Raw genomic sequence first — 11,713 nt, 5'->3', positions numbered from 1 at the left:
CTGCGTTGTTCTTCTCTTCACATTGCCATGGAGTCCACTGGGCAGTGGATGGGGGAGCATGGACTTCCCTCCAGTTGTGTATCCCCCAGATCCTTCCATCTTCCCACATGCTGATGTGTCCTCAGCCAGAGGCAAGCGTGGGGGCCACAGCACAGAAGCCGGAAGTCTTTGATGCCTGCAGGAGTTGAAGCCAGATGTTTCCACTTAGCCACATGGGGTATGCTCCTGACTAGTCTGTCCCAAGAGTAGGGTGTGGGAACCCATGCTTTTGCCCTGGTAGAGGTCCCAGCTTGGGAACTCTGGTGGCTCAGGAGGGAAGCGCTTTGATGTGGGCCTTGCGCAATCGCCTTCTGGCAGTCCCTGGTTCCCTGGATGGACCAGGAAGGGCTAAGGACTGTCCCTGAGGAAGCCTCCTTCATAGGTTTACTCTGGATTCTGGGAGGAGGATATAGCCTGGGGCATAGTGTTCCTATTTGATTTCTAACTGTTGCCTGGACAGGCAGGGCAAGAATCCTTTGCCTCGATTTGCCGCTGACTCAGGCTCCGAGAATAGCCCTGAGCTCAGTGGGGCCTGAGCCCCCCTCCCTTGACTAGATCTGTCCCAGGCAAGTCCTGAGCTGCTGGCCTGATGATCCCCTTCCCATCTCCCTGAGGCAGCCAGGACCTGGTGGAGCTCTCAGCTATCTAGTCCCCCCACCCACCACCTTCAGGCCCTGGTCCCACAAAGCAGGTGGGCAGGTAGGCCCTTCTTCCTGTGTCCCCAGCCCTTCTGCAGTCAAGTTCCCTGGGAGCCCAGGAGGGAAGTGGAAATGAGAGGCTGGATTCTCCTACGAGAAGTGCTGCTGGCAATCAGTTGGGAGCAGGGTCCTGGGACAAGGGTTGTTGAGAAGTGGGCTCTTCAGAAGTCACCCAGCCTCCCAGTCCTATAGTGGCCAAAACAACTCTTGAATCACTCTTGCCCTGCCCCAGTGCTTTCCCTCCCCCCCCCCCCCCCCCCCCCCCCCCCGCCCCACATCTCTTTGTTGCCACCAGTTGTCAATTAGGAAATAACTTTCAAGCGCCTTCTAGAGCCCAGAGCTGGATCCGGATTCAGGTCATCCTCCTACTTTGTGCGATTGGCTCAAGAGAACCTGCTGGACAGCACAGAACTCTGACAGACCCACCCTGGGTGCTTACAGATGCAACATACCCGGTCTGGGAAACAGCAAATGCTTAATATTGGTCTAAAGTTTGAGCTCCTGGAATGTGGGGCTTGATTTCTAAGCCCAGGCATGGTCTTCAAAGGCTCCAGGTGTGCTGGACACACAAGAGAGCCCAAGCGCCTGGAAGTGATCTGGTCCTAATGGGTCTTGCACACCAAGCCAGGGAATTTGCTCTTTACTCTGGAGGCATGTTGGAGGAGGTGCATTGGAGGTTACTGGGAAGAGAAGTGACTTGGGCAGCCTGAGACTTAGCACAAGGACTCTCAGGCTGGATTTCTGTGGCACACTAGTGAGCTGCAGTGTGGTAGAGCAGTGGTCACAGCTGTAGGAAGAGCTGGAGTGAGCTTCAGGGGACAAGCAGGACAGCAGCCCCAAAGGGGCCGGGGTACCCCAGAGGAGGGGTACCCTGGAAGATGATAACCTGCCTAGCTTTGGTCACAGTTCTGATGAGAAATTTGGAGGTGTCCAGGACAGTGGGATGTGTGGGGCTGGAATCCTGAAATAAAGCCCCTGTTAGAGATGTGGTGCCACCTGGCAGAGGTAGTGACTGAAGCCAGAGAAGCAAATGTCTGGGGGATGTGAGAAGAAGGACAGAACTCTGGGGCCCCACTACCCAGATGGAAGGAGCTGAGCTCAGGAGCTGTGGCCTAGTGTGTGTGCCTGCCGGGAGGTTGGAGCCAGCGGTCTCAGAGGGTCACTTTTGCTCATGGGCCTCCTGGGAGCTCGTTTCACACCCATCCCCACCTGTGCTCAAACCTCCCTAACAGCCTCTCTCAGCACCGTTTGAAAGATCCTCATGCAGCAGGCAGCCCTTCCTTTCAGGGGCACATCATGGTCCTGATACCTTCTCAGCCGGGTGTCCAGTCTCCCTAAAGGCTAGACCGTGTGTGTGACCATACTGTATGTGTCCTCTGCTGTACAAGAGGAGCTAAGGGTCTTGGGGACTGTAGGGAGATTGTGTCTGGTTCTCTGCTGCACTCACCTACCGGATAGCTTCAAGGGGTGTGGGTCCTGGGACATAGCTGAGGAGACCATGACCTTGGAAAAAGGTTCTGGGCCCCATAGGTCACAGCACTGTATCCTATGAGGGGGAGGGTTCAGTGATAAAAGGGGTCATTCTGTAGCTTCAGTCTTATGGGCAGTAGGGAAACGGACAGCATGATGGTCTTCATTGCCTCCAGCTCTGGCCATACCAGAGAACCCAGGCCGTGAAGGAGCCCAGGGAGAATGAAGTGCTGTCCCCATCTCTCCCCACTCATTCTGTTGATTCCCAGGAGAGGGCTGGGGCCAGGCAGTCAGAAGGGGCCCGGTGGCAGTGATGAGTATAGACATACTTTGTGGGCTTCTCAGAATTCTCTAGGACTGGCAGGAAAACAAACAAAAAACGGGGCCTGCTGTTCTTGGGACTATCTCTGCCTTGGTGTCACTCCCCTATAAGACACGCATGTACAAAGATTCACCTCCTCTGGGTAGTATTTGTGACCTGGAGATGCGTTCAAGGGGACTGTCTACAGCCACAGAAGCCAGTTGAGGGAGATGGGTGGGAAGTCAGGCTGGTTAAGGGGAGAGCTGTGGGGCAAGGGTAGTTATAAAGGTGGCAGCCACAGGTGGCCCCTGAGGGCAGTGAGGAAAGGAGCGAGGGCCCACAGTGGCCTCTGGGCCTGGTGGGGTTAATGGGTGGAAGAAGGTCTTTGGGAAGAACAGAGTGAAGGAGGAGACTCTGGCAGGCCAGAATGAGGACATGTAGTTAGGGGGACTTAGAGCAGGACAGGGCCACCAGTGGGGGTGTAGGCAGGAAGGGGTGGATTCCTGAGAGCTGAGCTGTCACTGTGGGTGGTCCCACCCTGCACATATGGACAATCCCGGTCCCTACAGGCACAGCTGGATGGCATCTGCCTAGGACTTGTTTAGGGCATGGTAGGGGGTGTGGGGTACTGGGGTAGACACGTATGCATATGCATGACACAGAATCTCTCCTCCTGGCTTCCCCCTCCCAAGGTGGGGGGGGGGGGGGTGGGTGGGCATTTTTCAGATGCAGACCAGTGGTGCCTTGGTTTCCCTGGGATGAGCCCAGAGCACCTCATTCCCTGGGGGCTGTTCTGGCTGTCAGGGGGTTTGGGGTGGGGCACAGGAGATCCAACAGACAGAGGGATGGCTGAATCACAGGAGTGGCCGGCGGGACTCATGGCCTGAAGGCTTGTCTGGGCACCCCCATAGGGTGCGGGGTGAGTCATCTCCAGCTGCAGCCTCCCCCCACCACCATCCTGTTGTCTCCTCTGTCCCCAGGAACCTATTTGAATTCCAGCCTCCAGCAGTCATGTCACTAGTCACTCTGACCTTAAAGCAGCCAAGACTTCTGACCCTAGACAGAGCTGGAGAGGTTTCCCTCAGCATTTGTCAAGAACCTTCCCGGGGAGTCCCGGAAGCCACAGGAGGTGGGGGGCTTTACACTTCAGTAGACTCAGATCCTCTGTCGGGCAGGGGAGGTGGGGGCGGTGTCCTTTGGGACGCAGGGTGGGGGGCGGGCCGCCTGGGACCCCGCCCGCAGCTCCGCCCCCCGGGATCAGGGACTTTTTCTCTGCCGTGGCGAAGACCGCAGCAACGGCTGGCGGCGGGAGCCGGCGGACAGACAGACCGGCAGGCAAGACCCGGGCTAGGGGTGGGGGAGCGCTGGGCTCGGACTTGCCACAGCCGCGGGCCGAGGGACAGAGCCGGGGGCCTGGCTGACCGACTCCCCCACCCAGGATGAGGCTGCCGCTCCTGGTGGCCGCGCTCTGCGCCGGGATCCTGGCAGGGGCGCTCCGAGTGCGGGCCCAGCAGAGGGAGAGAGGTGGGCACCGCCGGGAAGGACGCCGTCCAAGCCGCTGCACCCTGTCACTTGTGGCTTTCATCCGGGACCCCCCACCACCACGACCCTTCCCGCATCTCTGCTAACTCTCCCCCCACTTCTCAAACCCTCCGCTGCAACCCCGTGCTGGCTCTCCCAAACGGCATCCTATTCTAATGGGTCTCAAACTCTGGCTCTCCAGATGTGCACTGGGTCGCCTACTCTCTGTCACTCCATCCTGGCCCCTTGAGGCCAACCCCAGCCCCCAGATCTGCACCTGCGTCCGTGGCTCTGCCTTCTCTAAACACACCAGTCCTCCATGGAGAGTCTGCTCTGGGCCCCTCCGTGCCACCCTCCAAGTCTCCCAGGCCCAAGGCGGCCTGGGCGGTTGGCTTAGCTGATGAGGCCTACTCCATCCTCCCCAGCCCCTAGTGCGGAGGGACCATAGCGCAGGGAGGGGTGGGTGGGCTCCAAGAAAAAAGCATGATGGCTCCTCCCTGCCCCAGTGACCTGCACTCGCCTTTATGCTGCTGACATCGTGTTCCTACTTGATGGCTCTTCGTCTATCGGCCGTGGCAACTTCCGTGAAGTGCGTGGTTTCCTGGAGGGACTGGTGCTTCCATTCTCTGGGGCAGCCAGTGCACAAGGTGTGCGCTTTGCTGCTGTGCAGTATAGCGACGATCCACGGTGAGTGGTAGCCCCTGGAGCTGGGAACCCAGAGATCTGGCCAAGATTCTTCCCCCCAGAGGCAGAGAGCCCAGAAACCCCTAGGCCAGGTTTTCGGGAACCCAGAGACACCCTCCCCCGCCCCCCCTCCGCCCCGCCCCTGGCCAGGACATCCTGTGGAGACAGAGGCAGGGATCTCCCAGGTAGAGTCCTCACACCTGAGACACCTCCAGTCTATTGTCCTGCCAAAGATGAGGCTGTCTTTTCTAATCTGGAGGTGGAGAGCCCAGGGGCCTCAGATGCCCCCTGCCTACTGAACTCTCCATGTTCCAGCCCTCTGCCTCTCCCCTCACACAGGGCCCCCCTGTCTGGCCAACATCCACCTCCCTACAACTAGACCCTTCCTCCCACAATTACTTAATTAACTAGACATCCTGCTGCCCGAGGCAGCGAGCCCCAAGAGCTCCAGCCACCAGCAGAGCACAGAGGGGTATCAGAGGAGTTTGTTAACTTAATGGCTTCAGAGGTGGAGGGCAGGAGTCACAGAACCAAGAGGACCCTCAAGGGGGCCTGATATTCACAGACCTCACCCGGAGGCCTCTTAGAGGCCAGGGCCAGAGGTCTGTTGCCACCTGTTGCCACCTTCCCTCCCCTGTTGCAGGACGGAGTTTGGCCTCGATACACTTGGCTCAGGCTCAGGTGGCGAGGTGATCCGAGCCATCCGTGAGCTCAGCTATAAGGGGGGCAACACGCGCACGGGGGCTGCAATTCTCCACGTGGCTGACCACATTTTCCTGCCCCAGCTGGCCCGACCTGGTGTCCCCAAGGTGATCTCCCACCCTACCATTCCCCCCACCAAGTTAGCTGCCTGAGGCAGCACTGATTTACCCCCGGCACCTGCCCCAGGTCTGCATCCTCATCACAGATGGGAAGTCGCAGGACCTGGTGGATACGGCTGCCCAGCGGCTGAAGGGGCAGGGGGTCAAGCTGTTTGCTGTGGGTGAGTACCCATCTGGGGTGACAAGTGGGCTATGGCAGGGGCCAGTCAGAGGGCATGTGGACAGCTGAGCTCTGATTGGGCATCACCTCAGGCATCAAGAATGCCGACCCCGAGGAGCTGAAGCGAGTCGCCTCACAGCCGACCAGTGATTTCTTCTTCTTCGTCAACGACTTCAGTATCTTGAGGACACTGCTGCCCCTTGTTTCCCGGAGAGTGTGCACAACTGCTGGTGGTGTACCTGTGACCTTGCCCAGTGAGTTCCTGCCCCCACTTGTGCCCTGACCTAGACCTCTGACCTCCCTCCCCAAACCTGGAGGTGCTGCTTCCATTCCCTGTGCTCCTGACACCGAGCTGGGGGTTCTGCCCTCTGATCCTGCCCTTGAGGTGCTGATCTGACCTTATGTGCCCCCGACCCTTGACCCCAATGCTACACTTTAAGTCTGACCCCTGATCCTCCTGCCTGATTGCCTGACTCCTCACCCTTCCCAGCTGATGACTTGACATCTGGACCACGAGACCTGGTGCTGTCCGAAGCAGGCAGTCAATCCTTGAGAGTACGGTGGACGGCGGCCAGTGGCCCTGTGACTGGCTACAAGGTCCAGTACGCTCCTCTGACAGGGCTGGGACAGCCACTGCCAGGCGAGCGGCGGGAGGTAAGGATGTCAGGAGTGGTAGATGGAGGGCTGGGGACTTGGCTGGGCAAGGTAAAGTGACCTCTGGCCTTGGGCAGGTGAGCATCCCAGCTGGTGAGACCAGCACACAGCTGCAGGGTCTCCGGCCACTGACTGAGTACCAAGTGACCGTGGTAGCCCTCTACGCCAACAGCATCGGGGAGGCTGTGAGCGGGACAGCTCGGACCAGTGAGCAATTCTGCTAACCTCTGACCCCGTTCATCTAATTGCCCAGTAACCCCTTCCCACCCCTGACTCCACTAATCCCTGCTGGACCTTCCCCCAGCTGCCCTGGAGGGGCCAGAGCTGACCATCCAGAATACCACAGCCCACAGCCTCCTGGTGGCCTGGCGGAGTGTGCCAGGTGCCACTGGCTACCGTGTGACATGGCGGGTCCTCAGTGGTGAGTGAGAAGTGTGGGCTGAGGGGGATCTTGGCACGTCAGACAGGGTTGTAGGGTCCTAAGTCTGCAAGGCGCGCTGATCCCTTGGTGCTCGCCCTGCACACCCCCCCCCCCCCCCCGCCCGTGCAGGTGGTGTCACACAGCAGCAGGAGCTGGGCCCTGGGCAGGGGTCAGTGTTGCTGCGTGACTTGGAGCCTGGCACAGACTACGAGGTGACTGTGAGCACCCTGCTCGGCCGTAGCGTAGGATCCGCCGCCTCCCTGACTGCCCGTACTGGTGAGAAGGCTGGGTGCTTTCTTCGCGCTGGGTAGGCAGGCGGGCAGGGCACAGAGGCCACTGACATCCCCTGTGCTCTGGGCAGATGCTTCCGTTGAACAGACCCTGCGCCCAGTCATCCTGGGGCCCACATCCATTCTCCTTTCCTGGAACTTGGTGCCTGAGGCCCGCGGCTATCGGCTAGAATGGCGGCGTGAGAGTGGTCAGTGCAGGGGAGAGGGGCGGGCGGGCAGGGTCAGGCTCGGCTTCAGCCAGCCTGACGCTGTCGTCTTGCAGGCTTGGGGGTGCCACAGAAGGTGGTACTGCCCTCTGATGTGACCCGCTACCAGCTGGATGGGCTGCAACCAGGCACTGAGTATCGCCTCACGCTCTATACTCTGCTGGAGGGCCGCGAGGTAGCCACGCCTGCAACTGTGGTCCCCACCGGTGAGGGCTCTGTGGGCCTTGCCAAGTGAGAGGGGAAGGTACAGGGGCCCGGGGCAGCCTTTAATGCTGTGCTCTCCAACAGGGCCAGAGCTGCCTGTGGGCCCTGTGACGGACTTGAAGGCAACCGAGCTTCCTGGGCAGCGGGTGCGAGTATCCTGGAGCCCGGTCCCCGGTGCCACCGAGTACCGCATCACTGTGCGCAGCACACAGGGTGAGGTGGACACAGCCACACCCGGACACACATTAAAGTTCCAGCTTTTGTGGTCTGACTACACCTTCACCCCAACACATTGTACCTCTGGGTTTCTACAGCCTGCTCCTGTCTCCTTGTCCGACTATCCCCCAAGGTGGAACTGAGCCCAGGCCTGTCACGGTGTCTTTCTGCTCCCAGCCCTGCCTCAGCCCATCTTCTCACCCGGATCTGTCTCCACTCCCTGCCCTGCATCCCTGCCTGCAGCTTTGGCCCTTCTCCACAATCCCAAACTCAATCCCTGCCCTTCTGTTACTCTAGCTGGAACCACTGTCCACACTGACCTCTCATCCCCCGTCCCCATCCAGTACTGACCCCCATTACCCCACATCACTGTCTATCAATGACCTGTCAACTCATATCACTATCCACTGATTTCTGTCATCCTACATTCCATGTCCCTGTCCACTGACTCCTATCATCCTGTATCTCCGTTCATCACTGGTGCATTATCCTGTGTCATTGTTCATCACTGACCGCCATCATCCCACATCCCTGTGTCTCACGGACCCCTGCCCACCTACTCTGCCTTCTCTCTTAGGGGTTGAGCGGACCCTCGTGCTTCCTGGGAGTCAAACAGCCTTTGACTTGGATGATGTCCGGGCTGGCCTAAGCTACACTGTGCGGGTGTCTGCTCGAGTGGGCAGCCGTGAGGGCGGTGCCAGCACCCTCACTGTCCGCCGGGGTGAGCACACAGGAGGGCTGTGGGGGGACAGCTCCTTGATTCACTCTGGTCCCGGTCTTGACCCCTGACCTCTGCCTTTAACCCCCAGAACCGGAACCCCCACTTGCCATCCCAGGGCTGCGAGTTGTGGCATCAGATGCAACACGGGTGAGGGTGGCCTGGGGACCTGTTCCTGGAGCCAGTGGATTTCGGATTAGCTGGAGGACAGACAGTGGTCAGTGTGGGGTGTGCGGGAGGGCTGTGGAGAGGAACAACTAGGGTTTGGGGGATTGAGGGGGCAGGCAAGAGCCATGCCAACACTCCCCTCTGACCCTAGGTCCGGAGTCCAGCCAGACATTGCCCCCAGAATCCACTGCCACAGATATCATGGGGCTACGGCCTGGAACCTCCTACCAGGTGGCTGTGTCAGCACTGCGAGGGAGAGAGGAGGGTCCCCCTGTGGTCATCGTGGCTCGCACTGGTCAGGGCCTGACCCAGCCCCTTGACTGGCTATCTCCAGTGCCCCTTCAGACCCCCCTGCCCCCCTTCGCAGATCCTTGTTTCGCTCCAGAACAGCCTCCCTCTTCAGATTCCCACTGCCTTCTCCCTCAGAGTCCTGCTTTCTCCTTCGGCCTCCCTTGCCTCCTCTTAAGCCCCCATCTTCTTCAGATTCCTCTGCCTCTCCTCAAAGATCCCACTCTCTTTGCCCTCAGATTTTCACAACCTCATCTCTCAGGCTCCCACTGCTTTTTCTGCTCCACCTTGCTCTCCTCTTAGGCTTAAACTTTTCCCTTTGTCAGACCCCCTCACTGCCTCCTCAGACCTCCATCAGAACCCTATTATCTTCTCTGTCAGACCCTCTTCTCTTTGATTCCTATCACCTGCCACCTCAGATTCCCACTATCTCCTCTGTCAGATCCCCAGTTCTTCCCCCATCTGGCCCATTAACTACCTCCTCCATCGGATCCCTGCCTCCTTTTAGACTCTCACAGCCTTCTATTAGATAGTTCCCCAAAACCTCCTCCATCAGACCCTCCACTGCCTCCTCCATTGGACTTCCCATTGCCTCTCCCCACAGACCCACTAGGCCCAGTGAGGACTGTTCATGTGACGCAGACCAGCAGCTCATCTGTCACCATCTCCTGGAACAGGGTTCCTGGTGCCACGGGATACAGGGTCTCCTGGCACTCAGGCCATGGTGGGGACCAGGGGTTTTGGAGGGGACCAGAAGTTTTAGAGGGTCATGGGGGGCAGGTCTGGGTGGAATAGGGGCTGGGGGGTTTTATTAAAGGTCCAGGTGGGGCATTGGGGGGCAGAGTCTAGCTAGCCCTGGAGCTGCGTCCATCCTCACTCCCAGGCCCAGAGAAATCCCAGTTGGTTTCTGGAGAGGCCACAGTGGCTGAGCTGGATGGGCTGGAGCCAGATACGGAGTACACGGTGCATGTGTGGCCTCATGTGGCCGGTGTGGATGGGACACCCGCCTCTGTGGTTGTGAGGACAGGTGAGTGGGCCCTGGCCAGCTGGAAATCACATCTCATTGGCTACCCCGCCCCAGTTGACCACTCCATCACTGCTCAGTGAGTTCGCCACATTGACTAAGTGTCCACCCTCAGCGACCTCCTGGCTGCCCCACACTGCCCACTCTGGGGCACTGGCCTCATCCCTCTCAGAGTTTGCCTACACTGACCGGTCCATACTAACCTCACACTGACCTTCAGACCTTCCTGCGTTGACCATGTTTGCACTGCCACCCCTTTCTCTGCCAGCCATCCAGTGGCCCCTGACCCCTTCCCCTGCCTTTGCCCTCAGACCCTGCGCCCGTGGGCAGTGTGTCGAAGCTGCAGATCCTCAATGCCTCCAGTGATGTTCTGCGGGTCACCTGGGTCGGGGTCACTGGAGCCACAGCCTACAGACTGGCCTGGGGCCGAAGCGAGGGTATGGTTCCCTGACCCTGCCCTTGTCCTTCCTGGCTGGGACTGCCCTCTCTGGTAAACCACCCCCACCCCGACCGTTGCCCCATGCTTGCCTGGCCAGGTGGCCCCACAAGACAGCAGATGCTCCCAGGAAACACGGACTCCGCCGTAATACGGGGCCTCGAAGGCGGAGTCAGCTACTCGGTGCGAGTGACTGCTCTTGTGGGGGACCGTGAGGGAGCACCGGTCTCCATTGTCGTCACCACGCGTAGGCGGAGCTTGGGCTGGGGCGAGTCTGGGATTGGCCTCCACGGTTTGGGGGCGGGGTTTGTGCTCTGCGGGTTAAAGGGGGAAGGAAGGATGAAGCCTGGGATGGGAAAAGGGGTCGGTTGGGATTGGCTTAGGAGCCAGTTGGGGGGCGGAGCCTCCCTGAGTCCCTTGCTTTCCCTGTAGCGCCTGAGGCTCCGCCAGCCCTGGAGACCCTTCGCGTAGTGCGGCGAGGCGAGCACTCGCTGAGTCTGCGCTGGCAGCCGGTGCCGGGGGCACACGGCTTCCGTCTGCGTTGGCGACCCGAGGGTGAGAGGTTTCCCTCGGTAGGGGGTCAGGGACCGATGGGGGCGGGGCTGGGGGCGGGGTAGGAGAGGTAGGTCAGTGAGTGGGCCACGTCTGTCAGTGTCAGTGGGGGGATGTGCTGTGCGCTGGGATCAGTCATGCGGGGTCAGTAAAGAGAACAGGGTGAGCGAGAATGAGGAAGATCGGTTAGGAGGGTGGATCTGGTTAGCAGGGTCAGTCAGTGAGGTGGGCGAGATCATTAATGCCCGTCTGTAGCATCTTCCCACATGCCTTGGGTCCCCACTTCCATGCCTGCCCCAGGTGGCCAGGAACAGTCCCGGGTCTTGGGGCCCGATATCAGCAGCTATGAACTGGATGGGCTGGAATCAGCAACCCCATACCGAGTGTGGCTGAGCGTTTTGGGGTCAGCTGGAGAAGGGCCCCCCACAGAAGTGATTGCACGCACTGGTGAGCCCAGAGTCCACTCTTCCCTGGTGTGATGTTTCCCCCACTGATAACCCGCACTGGTTTCCTGCACCCCGTGGCCGTGAGTGACTCCTCCTGTAGCCCCTTACCACTCCTGACCCCAGCATGATCTCCCTTGACACTTCCTTTGCTAAGATGATCCTGCCCCAGAACCTCTTCAGATGATCTCTCTCTTCTGGGTTCTCAGGACATAGACTCTGATCCCTGGTTTTTGATTCCTTCTTCAGAGTCACCCCGGGTGCCAAGCACTGAACTGCGTGTGGTGGACACTTCAATTGACTCAGTGACTCTGGCCTGGACCCCAGTGTCTGGAGTATCCAGCTATATTCTGTCCTGGCAGCCGCTCAGACGCCCTGGCCAAGGTGAAGGGGAGGCCA

At 59.5% G+C, this 11,713-nt stretch overlaps 1 protein-coding gene across 1 annotated transcript in view; it reads left to right on the top strand.

Annotated features, from left to right (window-relative positions):
- Positions 1 to 3,808: 3,808 nt before the first annotated feature.
- Positions 3,809 to 11,713, top strand: part of COL7A1 (collagen type VII alpha 1 chain) — a 30,912-nt gene continuing 23,007 nt past the window's right edge. The window contains exons 1-22 of the mRNA XM_053897193.1: positions 3,809 to 4,032; positions 4,536 to 4,716; positions 5,357 to 5,522; positions 5,602 to 5,695; positions 5,787 to 5,948; positions 6,185 to 6,348; positions 6,426 to 6,555; positions 6,653 to 6,769; positions 6,899 to 7,045; positions 7,131 to 7,247; positions 7,322 to 7,471; positions 7,554 to 7,682; positions 8,263 to 8,406; positions 8,495 to 8,620; positions 8,723 to 8,866; positions 9,464 to 9,583; positions 9,743 to 9,886; positions 10,195 to 10,320; positions 10,420 to 10,566; positions 10,752 to 10,874; positions 11,172 to 11,318; positions 11,564 to 11,698. Coding sequence (XP_053753168.1) covers positions 3,948 to 4,032; positions 4,536 to 4,716; positions 5,357 to 5,522; positions 5,602 to 5,695; positions 5,787 to 5,948; positions 6,185 to 6,348; positions 6,426 to 6,555; positions 6,653 to 6,769; positions 6,899 to 7,045; positions 7,131 to 7,247; positions 7,322 to 7,471; positions 7,554 to 7,682; positions 8,263 to 8,406; positions 8,495 to 8,620; positions 8,723 to 8,866; positions 9,464 to 9,583; positions 9,743 to 9,886; positions 10,195 to 10,320; positions 10,420 to 10,566; positions 10,752 to 10,874; positions 11,172 to 11,318; positions 11,564 to 11,698 — 2,998 coding nt within the window. The 5' untranslated portion in view covers positions 3,809 to 3,947. The remainder of the gene's footprint in view (positions 4,033 to 4,535; positions 4,717 to 5,356; positions 5,523 to 5,601; positions 5,696 to 5,786; positions 5,949 to 6,184; positions 6,349 to 6,425; positions 6,556 to 6,652; positions 6,770 to 6,898; positions 7,046 to 7,130; positions 7,248 to 7,321; positions 7,472 to 7,553; positions 7,683 to 8,262; positions 8,407 to 8,494; positions 8,621 to 8,722; positions 8,867 to 9,463; positions 9,584 to 9,742; positions 9,887 to 10,194; positions 10,321 to 10,419; positions 10,567 to 10,751; positions 10,875 to 11,171; positions 11,319 to 11,563; positions 11,699 to 11,713) is intronic.

The sequence above is a fragment of the Panthera pardus genome, unplaced genomic scaffold, assembly GCF_024362965.1.
Source record: "Panthera pardus isolate Hobbes unplaced genomic scaffold, ASM2436296v1 HiC_scaffold_8, whole genome shotgun sequence".
In the NCBI taxonomy this organism is placed as follows: domain Eukaryota; kingdom Metazoa; phylum Chordata; class Mammalia; order Carnivora; family Felidae; genus Panthera; species Panthera pardus.
This window is presented reverse-complemented; position numbering and strand designations above follow the sequence as displayed.